Source organism: Bos mutus, chromosome X (assembly GCF_027580195.1).
Source record: "Bos mutus isolate GX-2022 chromosome X, NWIPB_WYAK_1.1, whole genome shotgun sequence".
Taxonomy (NCBI): Eukaryota; Metazoa; Chordata; class Mammalia; order Artiodactyla; family Bovidae; genus Bos; species Bos mutus.
Window position 1 is genome coordinate 120,222,873 of NC_091646.1, and position 23,709 is coordinate 120,246,581.

The 23,709-nt window shown below is 40.5% G+C and overlaps 1 protein-coding gene across 1 annotated transcript in view; it reads right to left on the minus strand.

Moving 5' to 3' along the window:
* Window positions 1-23,709, minus strand: part of PHEX (phosphate regulating endopeptidase X-linked) — a 207,120-nt gene that overhangs the window by 7,025 nt on the left and 176,386 nt on the right. Inside the window, 5 exon segments of the mRNA XM_005897739.2 lie at window positions 3,357-3,461; window positions 4,493-4,558; window positions 11,833-11,963; window positions 14,200-14,267; window positions 21,205-21,259. Coding sequence (XP_005897801.1) covers window positions 3,357-3,461; window positions 4,493-4,558; window positions 11,833-11,963; window positions 14,200-14,267; window positions 21,205-21,259 — 425 coding nt within the window.

Consider the following 23,709-nt stretch of genomic DNA (forward strand, 5'->3'; position numbering starts at 1 on the left):
GATTCCAAAACCCAGGTCCTGAGTAGTAACTATGAGCAGAGGCCCACTGCTGACTCATGTTACACACGGAACATGAACAAGAAGAAAACTTTTCCTTGCACTGTTTATTCATGTACCATAACCTACTTAATCCTGATTTGAAGTGTATCTTGAAATATGATATAGCTTGAAGTATGAATAGAACTAGGACACATGAATATGATGGGGGGAATTCCAAGTGGAGGAGAAAATGGAAACAAAGACATATTGGAGAAGAAAAAAAACAAGACATTCAGCTTGGCTGGACTGTGTGGTGCATAGTGGGCAGCAATGGGAGACCAGGGAAGGGTGAGGATGGGGCCAGATTTCTGGCCTGAGCAAGTCCTGAGCAAGAGGCTACCATATTTAGGTTAACGTATTGCTAATCTTGCTTAACAATACTTAAATATTGTTAATGAGCATGAAGGTGATTAAAAATACATTTTCAAAAGATTTATCCGGCAGGGGCACAGGAGTAGGAGGAAATGAGAGACTAGTTTGAAGATTATTTATGGGTCCCAGGAAGGATCTCCATGAATGTCCACTGAAAGAGGAGCAATGAGAAGAAAGAAGGAGGATAAGAACATCTAAGGAAAAATGGACAGAAACTACGGGGACAGAGGCAGCAGCAAAGGTGATAGGATGCTACTGCTTTTGGAGAAGAGAAACCATCCATCACAGTGGTTCTGAATTTGACTCTAAAGATGTTTCTGTAATGGGAGTACTTAACTTCCTCAGAAGCTAGCTAAGGTGAAGTTGTTTCTCACAATCAATTCCACCTCACTTTTTCTAATGTTATTTCCTCTTGCATTATTATATAGTACTGTCTTTGCTTCATATATCATTTAAGAGATTTCTAAAAACACATTTTTGTTCTTACTGTTTTCCTAGTACCTTCTCAGGAGACAAAATAATTTTCCTCCTTATGAGCAGACTTATTTCAGTTTACAAAAGGTTGAAAATCTCATTCTGCCAGTAGGGAAAAGCTCCAAGAGAAATTTCTCATTAGTAATATAAAATCACTTGCCATTTTTCTTCTTAATCTCTTTAAAGTAAGTCATATATAGTTTGGAATTTTATTTGGAGACATTTCAAAACTGACTGTAATGTTAATATCAGTTAGTTTACTTCATCTACTAAGATGGACCTTAAGTAAGTAAGTAAGAACCTAAATAAGAACTGACGGACCTTGTACTTTGTCCTCTAGAGCATGGGACAGCAAACATTTTCTGTAAAGAGACAGATAATAAATATTTTAGGCTTTGCAGACTGTAAGTCTCTATTCTAAGTACTCAACTCTGGCACTGTAGCACAAAAACAGCCATAGACAATATGTAAAGACCATGGCTGTTTTCCAATACAAAATAGACAGCAGGCAACATATGGCCCATGGGTCCTAGTTGGCCAATCCCTGCTCCAGAAAGTTCTATCTATATTTGCATGCTTATTTTGGATATCTGACCCAGTACTGACCCAAAAGAAAGTCTCTTTAATTGAACTGTGTTAATCTCATCCTTTTCAAGCAATTCGTCTAAAAACGTCAAGTGTCTTCAATATACCCAGCTTCTTTGTTGGATGCTATGGGGATAAATAATAAGTGTATGAAGATACACAAGCTATGAAGATAAAAATCTTCAACATTTTGATAACAAGGTAACTGCACAGTAAAGAAGATAAGTGCAAAGGAGTTAGAGATTTTTTTTTTAGTGAGACCTGGAATCCATAGGGAAGTTTGTGGAAGATGTGGAAGAGGTAAAACTTGACATGGATCCTAAATGGTAAAGATGGAATTGAATAATCTGAGGGGGAGAAGTACAAAGAGGGTCACTTTGCAGAAGGCAAATCTAAAGCAAAACCAGAGACAATGATGAGCATGACATTGTGGAGTGGAAGTGAGGACACCTGCCCAGCTAAGGGTGAGTCTGGTAGAGCTACGGGGATTTAGAGCTGGTTGGGTAGAGTTGTATAAGACTGAGGAGAACTTTGAGAGGCATTTGGTCTCCATGTGGCAGGCACCTGGGAGCCACTGCAGTTCTTTCAGCAGGTCAGCTATGAAATAAAAATGGTATTTCAGTGGCATGTAAGACAGGCAATGGTGGAAAGAAGCCAAATCAGGAAAACATGCCATAAGGCTGTTGGGATAATTCAAAGCAGAAGAGATGGAGGCTTAGTCTACAGATGACAAGACAGGGTAATGGGGAGAAAGAGAGGCTGAATCTGAAGAACAGTTAATGGGATGAAACATCAGCTTTTGAGACACATGTCATATAAATGAGGATAAATCGATCAAATAAGACCTAAGAGTCCAGATTTTCTAACCAGAAAGACCCAAAGGCTGATGGTTGAGGGTATGTTGATAAAAGTAGGAAAACTAGAAAGGAGAGTCACTTTGTTGTTGATTACACTTTTGCTGATGTCAGGTTGATAAATGATCATTTATGTAGTGCTGCCATGTCAGCTTTAAGAGATAACAGACCCCAGACAGATGAGAATCCTTTAACCGGAGTCAAGTGAAGAAGACATGGAAATTAATGAGCTTACTGAGGAGTGAATGAAAAAACTTAGGAACAAAAGATTGTATTGATGAAAACCTCTGTCTAGTTTTGAGCAATACAGATACAGATTTGCCCACTGTGAGGCCATGCATCAGGACTTCATCAACCCAACCCAGACTTGTTTGAAAATGAGGCCTACATATTTGTGACATAAACTAGGGCAATAACAAAGAACAACTGGCACTTGCATCATTGGCCAGATACTCGAACTCGGAATTGTGCCTTATTTAGGGCACATCTTCTTTCAGTTTCTGCTCAGAGAGCCCATTAAACTCGCAAAAGGGTGATATGCCTCTCACCTTTGCTGCTGCTATTTGCAGCTCTAGTACTCTTCACGTGTTCATTTGGCAGTTGGGAACATAGACTTGAGGGACCCCCAGGTTGACAGTGGCGGGATCAAGTCAGCAAATGAGGTGAAGGAGGAGAAATGCAGGAAACGACAGAGCCAAGAAAGACTCTAGAGAATGAGTCACTAGAAATGGTTACAAATAGTATCAAATACATTAAGAAGTCAGGATATACTAAAGAAATATCAAGTGAGTCACCTCAGGGCTGGTAACTCACTTGATAAAAAATACCAATAAGCCTCGATTCAATCAGTTAATTAATTATATCCCATAGAACATGAAACACATGAAATTTATCCAGACAATAAGCAGCAAGATACAATTTCAGCTAAAATCAAAAGTTATGTCATTAAACTTTTGTTCCAGACCTTTGACCCAGGAAGCAAGTCAAAGTCCCACATTTTCTCTCTGAGGCCCCTTCCTCAGTCTTACTCACGTGAGCATAACTCATGAAGAAAAGCTGGTTGTTGGTGAATTCAATGCCTGGTAGGAGAGGCTCCTCAACTCCCTGCCTCTTGTCATTTATCCATTTCCTGTAAGCCTGGGGAGAGAAGTAGAGGAGATGACCCTCTGCAATAATGGCTTTTCTCTTTTCTCCTCCAATATAGATATTAACTATATCCTCCCCCATGTGCAAAATGTATCCTGTCAAGCTTTCCTTTAAGAAAACAAACATCTGGAAATGCAAGTCAATGGTGTGTTGCTTAACAGTGAGACAGGTTCATCTGCAAAAAGACCTTTCACTCAACAGATACCAAAGCAGCTGGGCCAAAGTAGGCACATGTTAAGTAACATCCTTTCTTCCCCCCAAAAAAGCTATTTTTTCTATTCCTACCAGGGAACAAATAAATCTAACAAAATGGCAAGCCCTATGGAAATAAATATTGGGACCAATCTATCAGCAAATTTATTTATTTTGCCAGGTAAGAGAGAAAACTATAATCTTTGATCACCATCATTTTATAAACTGAAGTATATTTTAACTAGAATTAGAGGAAGAATATAACCTCAGAATAACAGCTTGCTCTTGACACTGAATACATATAGCTTTATGTATATCTTTCTACATCATCCTTATGTGTTTTGCTTAACCGTGGAGCAGGGGATAATGAAAACATTATGATGGACTCCTACCTGGCCCACTACATGTGAAACACTAGCCTCTGACTGTAATTTAGAAGCTTAGTATTTTAAGAGAAAATTGTAAGGAGGGTTGCATAGAGTATACTCAAAGAAAACACCTACAAACCTAGCCCCAAGATTTCTGTAGCATGTTTTAAGACTACACTAAAAGTATCCTCTGAAAAGTATCTTTTAACTACATGAATCTTAATAACAAATATTACTGTTAGGGTGACTTTATTCTCCAAAAAGAAAAAGGAAAGAAATTCAGCTCTACTCATTTAACAGAATATAACAGTCAAAGGGGAAATATAATTCAATTTACAGAAATTCACAGAATTTATAGAAATCTAACTCCTCAAGAAAATGTCTGTAGTGTAAACTGAGGTGCACCCAAATGGTATTTTATAGCTTAATTTGTAAAATCACAGCAAACATCGCAGTGCATACCCTAAAAGCTTGTCGCAGCCCTCCATTATCAGCAATATTTTCTCCCAGTGTCCTCTTCCCCTTCACCTAACAGAAAGAAAAAGAAAAAATAAGAGTGTTTCACAGCCAACCATCATTCAGCAAGAGGCATAAATATGATAGCAAGAAAACACTGCTGTATTTTAAGGAGAAAATTGCATTCAATACATCAGAGGTAGTCATAACATATTGTGAGATGGCAAACGAACCCCAGCAAAGTGCTCCTGAATATAATTTCTATTTTATTATACTACTCATTTCTTTCTCACCCATCTCTCTATTCTCACCAATTTATCCAGCTCCAACAAAATGTTAACATATTCTGAGTGACTCTGGTTTAATGGGGACAAAATAGAAATGTCAACATACAGATTATTTTCTCTGATTAACTAACATAATTTGAGTATTCTTTTTAGTGAGCTTCTGTTTCCAAAAATCTACCATCCATACAGGAATAAGGTTTTAAGACCAACCACTACCATTTTACCTTCAGCAACTTTCATGAAAAATTAAGAAGATAGTTCTCCTGGGGAACAAAAATCCAATAGAAGAAGTGCAGACCACAAGGTCAAGGTTTGCAATATGTATGACAACCAGCCAAGCACAGTGAAGAAATTCTTCCAAACACTTGAAGATTATTTCTTCAACCCTTAAATAGGCGAGGACAAAAAGTATTCTAAACCAAGACAGCCACAAGCCAAACTCCAGCCTCCTGCTTGTTTTTGCACAGGCTGCAGGGCAAGCCTGGGTTTTACATTTTTCAATGGTTTGGAAGAAAATAGAAAGAAGGATAATGTCTCGTGGCATGTGAAAATTATACAAAGTTCAAATTTCAGTGTCTGTAGCTCAACTTCTATGGGAACACAGGCACATTCATTCAAGTGCATGTTGTCTGTGGTTGTCTGCTTCCTACAGTGGCAGAGTTGAGTAGTTGCAACAGACCTTGCAACTCACAAAACCAAAGTTATTTACTGTCCGGCCTTTGACAGAAAGAGTTTGCCAATCCCCATATCAGAGACAAAATAATGCCCTATAATAATAAAGAGGTCTATGTTCTAATCCCTAGAACCTGTGAAAAGATGACTTTCTGCAGCAAAAGTCACATTTAAAATATGATTACATTAAGGATCTTGAGATGGACACATTAGCCTACATTATCCAGGAGAAAGTGAAGTTGTTCAGTCGTGTCCGACTCTTTGTGACCCCATGGACTGTAGCCCACCAGACTCCTCCGTCCGTGGGATTCTCCAGGCAAGAATACTGGAGTGCGTTGCCATTTCCTTCTCCAGGGGATCTTTCCAACCCAGGGATCGAACCCAGGTCTCCTGCATTGCAGGCAGACGCTTTAACCTCTGAGCCACCAGGGAAGCCCAAAGAGTCCAGTGTACTTAATTACAAGGGTCTATATAAATGGAGGAAAAGGAAATTAGGAGAGGGAGTGTGTCAGGGTGATGCCATGTGACAAGACCTGACCAGTCATTGCTGGCTTTGAAGAAGAAAGGGAGCAGGAGCCAAAGAATGTGGGCAGCCTCTAAAAGCTAGAAAAGGCAAGGCAAAAGATTCTCTCCTAAAGCAGCTAGAAAGGAAAGCAGCCCTGCAGACACCTTGACTTGAGCCCACTGAGACCTGAGTCAGAAATACAGAACTGCAAAATAATACATTGGTGCTGCTTCAAGTCACTAAGTTTGTGGTGATTTGTCATAGCAGCAACAGACTAATACACATAGTTCCAAATTTTCAAGCTACAGACCCTACCAACTCTACCAACTCCTTATTTTTAAGATAGCCCAGTCACCTGGGTATCAGGAAATACCCATGAATAAAAACAAATCTTCAGAAAACACTCATCTCTGTAATCACCCAAGATCCTCCTAGCTTCCGTCCCCAAAAGTTAGCACTCCTGCTTTACCCAGCGTCTTTCTTTTACTACAGTCCTATGAGGCAAGCGCTGTTATCACCACCGTTTGCTTAACAAATGAGGAATCTAAGGCTGAGAGTGTGTGTCAAAGGTGTTACCCGGTGCTGCACCAGATCCCCTGTCCCACCAGGAACCCATTCCAGCAACTGCTACAGGCTGAGGAAGATTAAGCTTAGCTTAGGGGAATCCACTCCCCTCAAGCTTGCTGGGAGATGATACCAGTTACTTCTCAGTGTGCAGTGAGAACATTCCAGCCCCTCATCCCAGGCTGAACAATTTCTGTGATGCAACTCATGCTCCAGAATCCTCTAAGGGATGAGACTGAGGCTAAACTTCTGAAACCAGCATGTTTTCCTCATCATTTTACAGGTTTCTCCTGAAACTATTTCTGTGGCTGACTCCTTTATCTAAGAAACCCCTTCTCAGGCTCTGTTCTAATGGACCTGACCTAAGAGGGATGCAGTGAACTCACATTTCACAGGGATTCGAACTCAAGTAATCTCTGCCCAGAGCCTTTGCTCCATAATATGTAACCTTCTCAAGTCTTAACTCCTTTTGATTCTACTGCTTCTGTTTCTAACCACTCATGCTCAAATTGAATCTCCTTCCTTGTTCCTCTAAGCTTTTCTTTTAGAGGTCTGAGGAGTAGTTTTACCCCTCAGGCTCCTCCCACTCTTGACCACCTCAGTAGAACATATGACCTCAAGTTTGCCTCTCAGGACTCATCGGCTGCTAAGAGCCTGTTTCTCAGATGCTCCACTGGAGCTCCCCCCAGTCCACAGCAAAGAATAACTCAGGCACAGAGGACTGGCCTCCACAGATGAAGCTAGAAAAATACAGCATGGTCCTTTATATCCACAAAGGAAGCCATCCCTTCTCCTCAGGGAATGAGACCGAAGCCGTCTTCTGATGGTTGGATGGATTTATGCTGAGACAGGCATGCCCTTTCTAGCGTCCTTGTTGCAAAGGTACACATTTGTCAGAATTCAGTTTTGGTATCTGACGCTTTGGCCAAAATGGATGTTGTAGAACAGTCCCTGCCCAACACTTCACGCAGGTTTCAAATAACGTAAAGTAAGAGAATGATATGGGAAGAAGAGTAGGGGTTTTGGAGTCATACCAGTGTAAGCTCTAATGTAGATTCTACCATGGGTTTTAATCTCTTTGAGCCTCAGTTTCCTCGTATGTAAAATAGCCTAGTAATATGAACACCTCTCAAACCATTATGAGGATGAAATTCGTTCCAAGTGTAAAGTCTAATCCCCATGCCTGTATATAATAATCACCAGGAAATATGCATTCCCTTCCTCCAAGAAAATTGCTCTTCTACTGTTTGTTTTTTTTTTTTTTTTAGCCACTATTGTTTGTTCTCCCCTGGGATGGTGTACCTACGAGTATGTCACAAAGCATTAGGAATATTAAGCATGATTCATTGAGTGCTTATTGCACAGCAGGCATTGTGCCAGTGCTTTACATTACCTCAGTTATTTAATTCTTATGACAAGCGAATAAAGAGTTAAAAAATAGCTACCCGTTTCACAGATGAAGTCTCTGAGACACTGGAATGTTAAATAATTTGCCTAAGTTAAAAAAAACTTACAATCTGCGATTGGTTGAACCAAAATATGGACCTGTGTCTGACTCTAGAATCCTTCCCCTGTGCTTTTTTTTTTTTAATTTCGAGAATACTTTGCTAGTTTTCTAGATGGATTTTCACAATGTGATAACCCCTGAATTGAAAACAGAAACACAAAAGTATCTGTTTTAGGTCTTCCCATGACATTGTTGTAGACATTTTAAAAATACATGGGCAGAGAAATGGCTTTCCAGGGCACTGATGAAGCAGCTAGAGATATAGACTCAAGGATACAGACTCTGCTCTCATGTCCCAGATAAGGAGTGGTCTCCCTTGTGCTGTACATAGATCAAGAACCAGCAGAACCAACTCAGCGTTTATAAACATTCCCTTTAAAAGTGCATGGATTTTTTACCTGAATTCTTCTGGAGTGGTGAAATATAGCTCAGCAGACTAGACTTGAGGCATAGTGAGGTTTCAGGTGCTGTCCCAGCCCCAGGAAGTTATTGGGTAGAGGACATGCTTGACTGATGGACCAAGAGACTCTAGAGAAACCCTGTGTAGACACATCCATCTACCCTGGTTTTGCGGGGTCTCCTGCTTTTCTTAGGTGCTGTGCCCTTGACTAGACAAATTAGGAGCACACAGTTTTCACAGCGTTTTAGAGGAAGATCTTCATGCAGACCCATAACCTACCAACAATTCTTCATTACTGGTCTCATTGTCAAATACAGTGAGAGAAATCTGTGACTTATAATTATGAAAGCAGGGACAGAAAATGCAACTGGAAAACTACAAGAAAAAAAAAAACCTAATAGTCGGGGAAGGGAATGAAAGCTAACCTGATCAAACCAGCAAAATAAGAAAAGGAAAAAGAAGTAATAAACAATGTATAGGAGATAAACTATACAGAGAAAACTGTAAAATTGCATTTGAAAGCCTGAAACAAAAACCAAATAGATGGAAAGATATACCACATACTTGAACAACAGGACTATGACAGAAATGCCAATTACATACATTTAATGTGATTTAACTTAGAATCTTGGGCTTCCCACGTGGTGCTAGTGGTAAAGAAGACATATGCCAATGGAGGAGACACAAGAAACATGGGTTTGATCCTTGGGTCAGGAAGATTCCCTGGGAGGAGGGCATGGCAACCCACTCCAGTATTTTTGTCTGGAGAATCCCACAGACAGAGGAGACTGGCGGGCTACAGTCCATGCGGTCTCAAAGAGTTGGACACACAACTGAAGCAACTTAGCACGCATGCACACAACTTAGAATCATAATGGGATTTTCTTGGGGAGTGGGTAAAGAGTGGGTAAAAGGATCCTGGAATTTATACAGAGGTATATTTGCCTGAGAATGGCCAACCATATAAAAGAACAGTGAGGGAGAGCTTGTATTGGCAGATACCAGAAAAATCCATACAGCCACAGTAAAAATGCACTGGTACAGAAATCAACAAGTAGATCAGTGGACTAGAATATATAAACCAGAAATTTATCTCAGTATATATGAGATTCTAGTATTTCATGAATATTCAATTCAGTAAGAAAAAAAAAACACATATTTTATTCAGTGATACTGGATCAATTTATCCTTTTGGAAGAAGATAAAAGTGAACTTTCATATTAAACTCCATAGCAAAATAAGTTGCACATGCATGAATATTTAAATGCAAAATGACAAAACAATAAAAAAAAAAAATCCTTCCCAGTAAAGCTGCTGCTGCTACTGCTAAGTCGCTTCAGTCATGTCCGACTCTGTGCGACCCCAGAGACGGCAGCCCACCAGGCTCCCCCGTCCCTGGGATTCTCCAGGCAAGAACACTGGAGTGGGTTTCCATTTCCTTCTCCAATGCATGAAAGTGAAAAGTGAAAGTAAAATTGCTCAGTCATGTCCGACCCTCAGCGACCCCATGGACTCCAGCCTACCAGGCTCCTCCATCCATGGAATTTTCCAGGCAAGAGTACTGGAGTGGGGTGCCATTGCCTTCTCCATCCCAGTAAAGCTAGAAGACTTCATATATGATATAGAATGGAAATGCATAAAAAAGAGGCATCTTTTGACTCTATGGAAATATTTAAATTTTGTTTGTCAAAAAATACCATATACAAAGTACAATGGATGAGAAATATATTGAGGGGGAAATACTATAATATGAATGACATAAAACTTTAACATCTATAATATTTTTTAAAGTTCTCATAAATTGACAAGAAAATAATACATAAATGTTTCTCCACATATCACTGGTACAAATGTGAAATATTATAGCTTCTTAGGAACAGTAGGAAACTATCCTATAGGGCAAAAAAAAAAAAAAAAAAGAATATACACATAATAAGAGTATTTACTGCCACAGTATTTATTATGGAGAAATAACTGGAGACACAGTGTAACCCTTCAACAGGACATCAGTCAGCTGTGTTAGACTAGGGGTCCCCAACCTCTGGGATCTAATGCCTGATGATCTGAGGTGAAGCTGATGTAATAATAATAGAAACAAAGTACACAATAAATGTAACGCACATGAATCACCCCAAAACCATGTCCCCCACCCCATCCAAGGAAAAACTCTCTACCTTGACACTAGTCCCTCATTCCCAAAAGGTTGGATGCCGCTGTGTTAAGAGTCCATTCACACCATGGACTTTTAGGCAGCCACTAAAAACAATGAAGTAAAGGCAGGTGCGTGGTGTACACACATGTGTGTGTGTGCATCTCCATGTGAGCATGGGGAAAAAGTGTATCAAGGTTATTGAGATGGATTATAGGTGGGGAAGATAAAAGCGATGAGAGGGAAAGGCGAAGGCGGTAGAGGTGAAGACAGAAAAGGAAAGGAACAATATTTCACACAGAAAAAGCATGTATAAAATCACATTGTCTTTATAAGAATGCATATAAGTATATATAAGAGAAAATCAACATTTTAAAAGTTTTTTTTTTTTTCTCCAACTTCTTTATCTAAGAGCTCTTAACCAATTCAGAGTTATTAATTCAAATTGTGGCATGTCAATGAGAGTTTGCTGTATGGCTCAGGAAACTCAAAGGGGGGCTCTGTATCAACCTAGAGAGGTGGGATGGAGAGGGAGATGGGAGGGAGTTTCAAAAGGGAGGGGATATACGTATAGCTATGACTGATTCATGCTGAGGTTTCACAGAAAACAGCAAAATTCTGTAAGGTAGTTATCGTTCAATAAAAAATAGACAAATTTAAAAATTAAAACAAAATTGTGGCATGTGTGCTCAGTCGTGTCCAACTCTTTGAGACCCCTTGGACTGTAGCCCACCAGGCTCCTCTGTCCATGGGGATTCTCCAGGCAAGAATACTGGAGTGGGTTGCCATGCCCTCTTTAAACTGGTGATTTTTTTTTTCAATGAATTAAAGCTAAGCAGTAGTTTGGAAAGAAATCTTTCTAATGATACACAATTCATATTTTTGAGATATTTATTGTTTATCTTTGCTACACAGTTTTCTATACTAATCTGAATCTAGGAGAATAGACTAATGCTTAGGCCTATAATTCTCAAACTGTAGCTTCTATCAGAATCACCAGAAGGCTTATGAGAAGACAAAATGCTTGACTACCAGGCTCCACCCTCCCACCTACCCCTACACCCCCACTCCCCAACTCCAAGATTCTGAGTCAGTAGGTCTGAATTAAGACTAAAGAATTTGTATTCCTGACAAGTTCCCCAGGGAGTCTGACACTGTTGACCTGGGAAATACATTTTGAGTACCAATGCTCGAAAGCAAGCTAGTGTCTACATGAGGAAAAATGACTCACAGCATGTCCCCTCCACTGCAGTTGTACTCACATTTAAGCCAGCTTTCTTCCAATAATAGTTGCTATACTGGTTAATCATGCACTTTGTTTTTTCCTTAAACTTTTCTTCTGAATCCATAGACCACCAAGGATCCAGGTTTCCATTTTTATCATATTTTCGACCTGGCCAAAAGGAAAGTTAAAATATATTTGCATTATTTATGGAAACAAATAAATTTCTGCACCTTCCCTTTCCTTCACTTCAACAAGCCTTGAAAACACAGTCATGGACCACTCCTGGAAGCACTTCCTGCTTTCTCTCCAGTGTCACAGGTTAATTAATTATAAAAAGTAAAGAAAGGAGAAAAAGGTCTGAGGAAGTTCTTTACTTCTAAGCAACCAAGGATACTTTAAGGTTTATCAACTTATGGCATGTACCATTCTTGACCAATCTCAGATTATTTCTACCTGCTCTGACCTCAAATATTCTCTAAATTACGAAATGAAATGGCTGCCTTCAGAAAGCCCATGAAAGGAGTCAAAGCACCACTGCCTGTGAAATTCCAAATGATCCATAGGAACAGCCTCAGTGAGTCACTCACACCCTGCGACCACAGCCCCTGACTCAGCGCTAAAAGGACTGTGTTTCCTCCAAGTTGCCAGCAGCCAAGAGACATATAAAACCTCTCTTATGAATCATTCCACAGCCATCAGTGTAGATGGAAGGCCCATCTGTCCTGCTCTGACAAGGAAGGTTGCTCTAAAAAGAGAACTTGAAACAAGAATGGAAATCTCCAAAACACAATGGAAATAAAGATGAGTTATACATGCTTTTTTGCTACAGGTTCATTGTTCATTTTCCCTGTATCCCTCAAAAAAAAAAAAAAAACACAACAACAACAACTCTAGGTGTATCTGGACTATCTCCTATACTCAAGGTTGTTATTGGTTTAAATTTAATTGCACAGAGAACTTCTCACTGAGCTTAGAAGAAAGTCCCCAAAGCAAAGGTGTTGAGGAAAATGACCCAGAGCTCTTCAGCAAGGCTGCATGCCACTACCACCCCGATCCCCCCACCCCTGGAGAGCGCCAAGTCACTGTCCTTGACCTGCTAACCAAGCAATCATTAAATAGTTACTGTGCGATGCACTCTTCTAAGTACTGGTTACAGAATGAAATGCCATCTTTAGATTCTGTCCAAAAGGCTGCCAGAAGATTCTGAGGGACAACTATACTGAAGTTTCCCAGGGAAAAAAAAAAAAGCCTAGAACCAAGAGACCACTACTGGCTTTTGTTTCTTAGCTAAGAATCTCCTCTCAGATAACCCAAATGCAGCTCAGGGGATTCAGGTGACTCCCAGGCAGCTACATTTCAGCAGGGAGGGGTGGCAAGGGGAGCAAAAAAACTCCAGTGATTAAGGAAAGGCTGGCTGCTGGGAGTAAAGAATTATCCAGAAGGAGAGGAACCGAAAGGGTCTCTGGCCCTGGGGTAGACATCCAGGAAAGGATGTTGGAGATCTCACAGATATGGAAGAAAGAAGTCCCTCTAAACAGGGTTGCCTTGGGCTAGGCAGTTCCTGAGCCTGCTCTGTATATCACTGTGTGCCAGGCTCTCTCTGTCCACGGAATTCTCCAGGCAAGAATATTGGAGTGGGTTGCCATTTCCTTCTCCAGGCGATCTTCCCAACCCAGGGATCGAACCCACATCTCCTGCTTGGCAGGTGGATTCTTTAACACTGAGCCACCTGGTAAGCCCAAAGGAGAAAGGAGTTCTGATTTAAAATGATGACTTTCAAAGGGCAGTCATTTGTTTCGTTTGTGCAATACTCTGCTCTTTTTGCTTATATGTCATCAAGATACATACCATACTCTATATTATGTATTATCAGGAAAACATAGCCTTTCTAAAAGAAATTCTGAATACATGACAGCATAGAGGAAAACTGAGATTCAACACTGCATAAATCTTGAAATAGTGTAAAGGAATCAGTTAGCCAAGTTTCAAGAATCCTAACTGACTGAGTCCTAACTCGGCAGCATGTATAATCATCTTCAGAGCAAAGCTCACACCTCTGGGGAGAGCATCTCAAAATGGTGAATAAAGAAAGGAAGAGAAGCTATAAAGTCATTCCTATAACTACTGTGGCAGCTACAGCAATTCAGATCTAAATGCAAAACTAATTTCACTGAAATTACAAGGTCTGCTTTAATGCTACCCCATCTCCAATAGGAACAATTATTTATTTATTGCAAGCTAATACAACAAGACATGGGGGGAAGTTTTCAATCAGCAATTATACTGCTTTGGATAATCTTCAATCTAAGATGATGCCACTCTCCAAAGATAATAGCAACAATCAACATCCATATCATCAACATGACCATAAAAGCATCAGCTTATACAGTGAATCGGTACTTACCATTATTATCAAATCCATGTGTAAATTCATGTCCAACAATTACTCCTATAGCACCATAACTCAGAGATCTATGGCATAAATATATAAATGAGCTAAAATTATAAGCATGAATGTCAGAGCATAATTCTTTATTTTTTTTTCAATGAAAAGCCAAGACAATTCGTTTTCTACTAACCACATCCACAAAATTATAATGAGAGAAAAAAGTAAACACATCCTTGTCATTGAAATAGACAAAGAAACTATAATTTCTAATGGTGTCACTATGAGCATATATGAGCCTTAGTTTCTACCCAGTGAAATCAGGGATATGAAAGTGATGGTTTCTAAAGTCCCTTTCAGCCCTAAGGCTTCTGTGGGTATATATGCACTCTAACTGCAGTTTATATTTATAAACACCCAAAGCAGTAGCAGATTTTGAAAAGATCCTGTCAGTAAACATACTGTTTATTTTTCATCTGTGAACCTGCTGAAAATTGTTTTCCAAATGTAGACATAAAACAGGAATAGAATAGAGATTAAAAGGGATCACCCTGCTTTGGAAGGTAGTCACATTCCTCTGCTTCTGTGACAGACAAATTCACAGGTGGACAGCAAAGACTATGAAGCCTGAACCAGATTTGGAAAAGGTGTTAGAGTATTTCTGTTCACCTACAAAGGTGAATGCTGACAATTCCACACACCCTGAATGCGTGTGCTCCTCCTCCCACCAAGAGTTAATCTATTTCCCTCCCGCTTGAAACTGGATGGGCCTCGGGACTTGCTGTGGCCACCAGAATGCAGTGCGAGGGGCCAGGTGTGAGTTCTGGGCTGAGGCCTTACAGCTTCCATTTGTGTGCCCTCTTGGAAGTCAGTTGCAATGTAAAGAAGTTGGAGTAATGAGCTGGAGATGCCAAGTGAAGCAAGTGAGAGATGCCAAACGTTGAGAGACATCTAAAGGACGAGAGGAGCCCAGCCATTCGAGCCAGCCCAACCATGGCACCAGACATGTGAGTGAAGTCATCTTAGATCCCATGGCCCCAGTCGAGCTGCTGAGCCAATACTACACGGAGCAGAAATAAGCTGTCTTGACTGGAGTACCGCCCCAACTGCAGAATCAGGAGCTAACAGTGGTGGCACTTTGTTACATAGCAATAGGTAACTAAAAGAAAACACATAAATGATGTATCAGGAAATCAGTAAGGGGGTTTCCCTATGTATATGTCTGGGATCTTCTCTTTCAACTAAAAGTTCCCTGAAGACAAAACCCTTATCTACTTGATTGCTGCTAAATTCTCTGGACTTAGGACACTGTAAATGAGTAACAATGATTTAACTAACTGATTAATTTGACCATTTCTTGCAAGTGACAGATCAATATGTTACTTATTTTAGTCATTCAATGTGCGCATGAGGATTATAGACAACTTTAAATCCTTGTTATAAAGATTCTTCCTGAGATTTGTAATTATACACAAATATTTCACAGTTGATTCCTGACATGCAACATCAAAATCACCCAGCACTAGATAGGACCTATAAGTGGAAGGAACAAGAAATTTGAAGCAACATGTTATTACAGGACATAATGATCCTTAACATGCTAATTGCTTGTCACAACTATACCCAAGGAAGTGCTGCAAGATTTAATTTTTCCCCTTGGTGGCAATTCCTTCCTTTGTTATTTCTTTCCTGCAAGGTAATTTGCATTTGAAAAAAATGCTTTCCTACTGTTTTTCCATCATTGCAAACCTTCATTAAAGAAGTGAGAGTAAAACGATGCATTTCAATCATAGAGCTATGAGAGCAGGGTGGGACAAACTTGTAATTCTACATAGAGCTAATTTTTGCAGCAGTAGCTCTCACTATGCAGCCTGTAACATTTCGCTTTTCTAGGACTCTTAGCTCCAAGAATAGTACTCAGTCCTCTACAAGCCTCAGTCAATGCTGTTGACTGGATGAATTTAAGGGATGAACCACGGGGGCTTATAGCAACTGCTCTGCAATAAATGTCCCTTAAGAGGGAGACCTGGTGTGCTGCGATTCATGGGGTCGCAAAGAGTCGGACACGACTGAGCGACTGAACTGACTGAACTGAACTGACTAAGAGGGACTGCTCCAAAGAGCTTCCTATTCACAAAGGGTAATAGAGAATTCAGAAAATGATTGAATCATTGTAAGTTTCAATTCTCAGTTACATAATCACAATCCTTTGGACAAGAGACAAAAAGTAAAAGTAATTTTAGATGACTAAGCCTGACAATGATAATGTTTCATAACACTAAATTTGCATCTTTCATTTTATCAATGGACATTATTTAAATTAGCATGTCATAAAAATAAATTAATAAATTCGTATGCCTTTTAAAATGTGACTGGCTGGCCAGAAACAAGAAGACTCCTGCAGAGAAAATCTAGCCTTCCAAAAATAAAATGAAAAAGATGACAATTTTTCCACCCACTCAGTTTCTCTTTTGTTCTTACCACCCAATGGGTTGCACATATGCACAGGATTTGCTGTCAACAACAAAGCAACTGTGATCTCACTCTGTCATCAAGCAAAGGCTACTCTAGGTCTGGTGTGGAAATTCATAAAAATCTCAGAGTTACAAGCAGCTTTAAGGTCATCTAGTTCAATTCCTTAGCAGAGGCATAGGTCCCCTCTACAAAAAAACCCATTAAAATGATCCTAAGAATTCTCTTCTTAGGTGTGTCCGATAACCAGGAGCTCACCCCCTTCTGAGGCGGCCCATTCCCTCTTTGAGTAGTTCTAGATAAAACAGCGCTCCCTAATGCTGACCTGGAATCTCTCTCCTATCTATTGGTCTGGTGGAGTGGTACAAGGTGTTCTAGCTGAATACCCTCTGACCTCCCCAAATTTACTAAATGATTTTGCCACACTTTCTTTCAAAAACGTGAAGACGCTTACGAGGTTATCCCTCAAGTACTCTCTTCTCAAGTTCTTTTAACTCTTTCTCTTCAGTCATGAATTTGAGGCCAGCAATTTCCAAAACACAGGAAAAAGGGAGGTTAGGAACTCTGAATTAAACACCTTTAGATAGAATTTTCTTGCAGAACTTCTTGGGAATTTCTATGCTGCTAAGTACTGTGATTCTCCAAAAGAAAGGGAAGGGAAGGACGATTCACCTCCATTACTACTTCATGGGACACACACTTTGGAATATGCTGTCCTAGGCCATTTAAAATCCTGATTTTTTTCTCTGGAAACAATTCAGCTTGTTGATATCACCACAGTTAGACACAACACTCATGAGGGGGCTAAGCTCACCAGTGTGAGGAGCGGGAATACCCACTCATTGGATCTGGAGGAGATCCATCTAGAAGAGATGGATATATGGGAACCCATCTCACTACACTGTGATTCCCATCTCAACAGCATCACCATATTTCCAATGCTAAGTGTCCAAAAGATGCTTAATAATTATTGAATGGGTATCTTAACAGAGGATGGAAGGCTTCAATGCAAAACATAGAACCCCTAGGAAAAAAATAAAAATCTCTCTCTTGCTCAGCATAAAGGTAAACATCAACATTTCCTAAGTTTCTACGATTTTGACTTTTATATCAGAAAATCATCTCATGGACATGATAAACAAATTCACTGATCAATAAATTCAAACTCCAACCTGACTATGTCCAAGTGTCCAGGCATATGACCACAATAACAGAAGATTAGTTTAATTACTAATGATAAGCAACATCAAAAAATTCTAGGACCCTCTTTAGTTTGAAGCAAGCTTAGCGAATATTCAGTCTGTCTTTAACTTTATGGAAATATATATAAATTTCTAATCTTAACAATACAAAAAAAATTGATTACAAATATCTAAACACTGATTAAAACTCTCTGAACACTGATGAAAACTGCTGACAAAGGTCTCTCTAGTCAAAACTATGGTTTTTCCAGTAGTTATGTATGGACTACACATGATATTGAGAGTTGGACTATAAAGCAAGCTGAGTGCAGAAGAATTGATGCTCTTGAACTGTAGTGTTGGAGAAGACTATTGCCGCTGCTGCCAAGTCGCTTCAGTTGTGTCTGACTCTGTGCGACCCCAGAGATGGCAGTCCACCAGGCTCCCCCGTCCCTGGGATTCTCCAGGCAAGAACACTGGAGTGGGCTGCCATTTCCCTCTCCAATGCATGAAAGTGAAAAGTAAAGTGAAGTCACTCAGTCATGTCTGACTCTTAGCAACCCCATGGACTGCAGCCTACCAGGCTCCTCCGTCCATGGGATTGTCCAGGCAAGAGTACTGGAGTGGGTTGCCACTGCCTTCTCCGGAAGACTATTTGAGAGTCTTCTGAACTGCAAGATCAAACTAGTCGATCCTAAAGGAAATCAGTCCTGAATATTCATTGGAAGGACTGATGCTGAAGCTGAAGCTCCAATACTTTGGCCACCTGATGCAAAGAACTGACTCACTGGAAAAGACCCTGATGCTGGAAAAGATTGAAGGCAGGAGGAGAAGGGGATGACAGAGGATGAGATGGTTCAATGGCATCATTGACTCGATGGGCATGAGTTTGAGCAAGCTCTAGGAGTTGGTAATGGACAAGGAAGCCTGGCGTGCTGCAGTCCATGGGGTCACAAAAAGTTGGACACGACTAAGCGACTGAACTAAACTGATGAAAACTATACAGCTGAAACCTGGGATGATATGAATGGATTTTGTCCATACAAACTGGTCAATTTTATTTATGCTAATGACAGTGCTTCCCTATTGTAGGCTTTATTGATGCCTGATCCTGTCTCTGGGCACTCACCATTTTTAAGCACACCAATCTGACAGCTTCCAACTGCCAGCACCTGAAACTATTTGCCTGAGAGCTTTCTCTGGCCACCAGAGCCCTCTAGGCTTATGCAGGGCAATGCCAATGAGTTAAAACACCCAGTGGCAGCCTTCAATCAGTTGTGGAAAGTGAGTTGGAAGACAAATACCCCAGTTCCCTTGCCCCTGAGATGAAATTGTGCTGAAGCTTATTCTACAATCTTCCAGCAGATATGAATTCAAGTTGCCTGCAGTAATAATTGGCTTTAACAAAAAGTGAAGGAGGATTTCCCTGGTGGTCCATTAGTTAAGAATCCACCTGCCAATGCAGGGCACATAGGTTTGCTCCCTGATCCAGGAAGATCCCACGTGCTTCAGAGCAACAAAGCCAATGTGACACAACCACTGAAGCCCATGTGCCTAGAGCCAGTGCTCCACAACAAGAGAAGCCCCCACAGTAAGAAGCCTGTGCACCACAACCAGGGAGCAGCTCCTGGTCTCTGCCACTAGGGAAAGCCCTCCTGAAGCAATGAGGGGCCAGAGCAGCCAGAAAGAAATAAGTTTTTTAAGTGGAGGAGAAGGCAGATAAGGAGAGCCAGAATGAGATGTGATTATGAATGAGTGAATGGTCAGAGTAATGCAACTTTGCTAGTTTGGAAGATGGAGGAAGAGCGCCACGAGCCAAGGAATGTGGGCCACCTCCAGAAGCTAGACAAGGCAAGCAAACAGACTCCTCCCTATAGCTTCCAGAAAGAAATGCTGCCCTAACAACATCTTGTGTTTAGCACAGGGAGACCCAGGTTGGAGTTCTGACCCTTAGAACTGTAAGCTAATAAATTTACATCGTTTTAAGCCACTTCATCGGAGAAGGCGATGGCACCCCACTCCAGTACTCTTGCCTGGAAAATCCCATGGATGGAGGAGCCTGGTAGGCTGCAGTCCATGGGGTCGCTAGGAGTCGTACACGACTGGGCGACTTCACTTTCACTTTTCACTTTCATGCATTGGAGAAGGAAATGGCAACCCACTCCAGTGTTCTTGCCTGGAGAATCCCAGGGACCGGGGAGGTTCTGGTGGGCTGCCGTCTATGGGGTCGCACAGAGTCAGACACGACTGAAGCGACTTAGCAGCAGCAGCAGCAAGCCACTTTGTTTGTGATAACTCATTATGACCATCATAGAAAATTCATCTGACACAGTTAATTGGTTTCCTTCCTTCCCTGTCCCACTTGCTCACTGCCCTGGTGGTATTTCCTGGTGTCACCTCTGAGAAGAACTACTTGCACTTGAATCCTAGTTACAGAATCTGCTTCTGGGAAAGCCCAAATAACAACGTTGCCACTGTATTTCTCTTATTTATATATGTATGTGATCCTATGTCTTTTTAACCTGCAGAATCATATTCAAATTGTCACTGACCCAAACCAAAATATAAGTGACTTTTAAAATCAAGACTACATTTTTTGTGCATTAAATCATCAGAGCAAGCAAAGGCACATAATAAAAGTGGTGATATAACTGACAATGATTATTAGAATTCCCACTATGTCTGGAAATTCTGAATTACATGACTCTACAGTAAGTTGGTATTGACAGCCTCCAAAGTGAAATCCCTAACTCCAGACACTGTCCATTTCTGACCTGTTGTATAGCTACCCAGTTTATGCTTCTAAAGACAAACTTCATTATCTCTACTTGCTCAAAAACGTCAGTATCTTCTATTGCCTAATGTCCAGGCTCCTTACTGGAATTCAGAGCACTCCAATATCAAACATCAACCTCCTTTTCCAGACTTCTTTTCTACTATTTCCCTTCAAATAACACTTGGACTCACCAAACCAGACTCTTTGCTATTCTAAAAGCAATTTTCTTCCCTTTTTTCACGTCGTTTCTTCCATTTGGAATGGGTTTCAATCCATCACCATAAAGTCAAATCCCAACAGTCCTTTAAGGTTCACGTATTTCCAGTATGCATCAATACATAAATAAACAAATGCATAACAAATGAAAGCTCCCTGTGTACAGGTTAGCCTTCTTATCCAATCATACACCCTGGTAACAAGCATTAGGAAACAGCTAACATGATGAGAATGGGGACTACCCAAGCTGGTTTCCATGCCTTCTTTTATTTGGTTTTGCTTTTGATTTGTTTGTTTTTACTTTATATTCTGTGCTCTGCCAAACATCATGTTCTTCCTTTCCTGTCAGTAACTGATTTCTCTTGTTAGTTTACTTACCGAGGATATTCTGTTCCCCAAAAGAAAGGCTTCTGGAGTTCTCCTGCTGGAAATCCTAGGAGAAAGACAAACACAACTGTAAGGGATATAGAGATTGATTTGATGATGAGTACCTGACTGTAGCCTTAGTCTTAGAGTTTCAAAGGCCCATCAGAAAGGTACTCCTCATGGAGCTGGGAGCCTTCGAATAGATCCAACTGCCTCTAAGATATTAATTCAACTGAGTTTGAAATCAGTGTCTTCCATCAGTTTCAAGGAGACCATTTTGTGTGGATACACTATGGGCAGTAGTGCAGGCTGCTGTGAGAGGGGTTCCTTCAGACACAGCACATGAGAGAGGCTTCCAGCTGTCCTGCAGCTTCCCCTGACACAGAAAGGGTTGGCTTCACAGGTGCACAACCAGTGCAGTCACACAGGGCCCCATGCAAAAGAACCTCACACTGGATTTAACGCTCTGTTGTCACTGTCTGAAACACTTAACAATTTTATGTTTGAATGTGATTTTGGAAGTGGAGACCAAGGGGACAATAAAGCACGTTTGTGAGTAAAGGAGCCACGCACGACATTTCTGTCCACAGTTCCTATTACGCTCTATTTGCACACAGCATACAAGATGCTCCCTGGAAGCACAGAACTCTGGTAGACCCACAACATGTGTGAATTCAGCAGGATTCAAAGCAAGCACAAGTATGTTACATCTAGGACTGAATAAGTGGAGGTTCTGACAGCCACGAAAGGGCTCTTTCAACTGGAACCAGAATTTGCCTTGACCACCAAAAGGCAGCAGTGGCATTCTAACCATGTGAATAAGAATTCTATCTTATTAGATAGATAAGAATTCTATCTTACTCCTGTTACTTCACTGCATTAGGCAATCACATACACCAAAATGATGACATAAGAGGAAGGGGAAAGATAGGACTACCCCTGGTATCTTTCCCTTTCAGCCCTTCCTTATTCATCAGTATACCAAAGGTAGAGATTGTTGATAGAATGCACATGTAATAAGAAATGAAATAAAACCTTCTGAATTAGTTTTCTGCAGTGTTTCCACCATCCTGACAAGAAGAAAATACATCCTCATGTATAAGCTAGAAAATACAAACTATAATTTTGGTGATTCCATAGCTCAAGTAAAAGTTCTTGTATCTGTATTTGTTTTGGCATTGTACAATATAAAGATGAATGGTAAAATAATGCTGATGATTTAAATTTTTAATTTTCCTTCCAACTCACAGTACTAAATAGCAGATAAAAAATACTGTGACCAGTCTACAGAATGAGAGACTTTGGAAGGAAGGCCAAAGCTTTCTGTTGCAGTCCCTTGACAGCACTTTTTCCTGCTTTCTGAAAAGGAGGTCCCTGTTTCTTCATTTGGTACTGAGCCCCACAAATGATGTAGCTGGCCCAGGGTACAGATGAGTGGGAGAAATGCCTTGCTTTGCTTTGCCACTGCAACTCACCATAAATTTTGTACCCTAGAGTGGATCCTAGGAGCTGTACTTATAAGTCATTACAACTGGGAATTGCAATCAATAGTAACAAAAAAAAAATTAGAAAGAGATCCTTTCTGCAACATCCCTGCCTGTTACAGGGCTACTGCTCAAGGCTCCTAGAGACTGAAAGCTCTTTCATGAGTTCAGAGGTTTTCTCTCCCTTCTTTTCCTCTCAACAACCTGTCTACCTCCCCTCCAAGATAGGATATTATGAGTCATGAGGGCAGGAAAGCAGGTTCTTAATTTAGAAGTGAAATATTAATTTATATAATTCATATATATATTATTGATATTTTCTTAATAACATCATAGTTTGCAATATCAGGGTACAAAAACCTTATTGTACAATGGAGATGGATCCAGCCTGGAGTCCTCTCTCTTCCTGCTGCTTTCACATAATGGAAACTGCAGAGGGGTGATGTCAAATTAATCTTCATAATTTCCACATTTTCTTAAATATCCTTGGCATCTTTACATCAAAATTCCATCCTCTTTTTGGTGATTACTTTTAGTAAGTCATTCTGACTTGGAGATATATATATATATATATGCAAATATATACCATATATATATGCAAATCACAGTGTTTGTATGAAAATTCTGTCTCATATATCATCAAAAAGCAATGATCTTTGCTAATAAGAACAATGATCATAGACCAATGTGATTTAATTATTAAATCATTACGGCTTTCTTGCTTGGTAATGTGCCCAGCTGGCAGCATTTATGTCCACTGCAAACCCCCTTACAGGAAAGCATCTGACACCTGCCTGAGCCTCCTTTCTGCTGCTGTCACCGTTAGAGGCCCCAGACTCGCCAGCATCAGCCATCATGCTCCCCTGATCCTGGGTCTTCACAGCTTGTCAGGGCCAGGGAACCCAACACTGATCAACACAAGAATCTGATGCCCTTAGGACCATTTAGCTAAAGTGAATGGATTAACAGTTTAAGCTGCATTTTTGGAGATGTCAACTGGCAAGAGTGATAGATCAAATTTCAACAGGGCCAA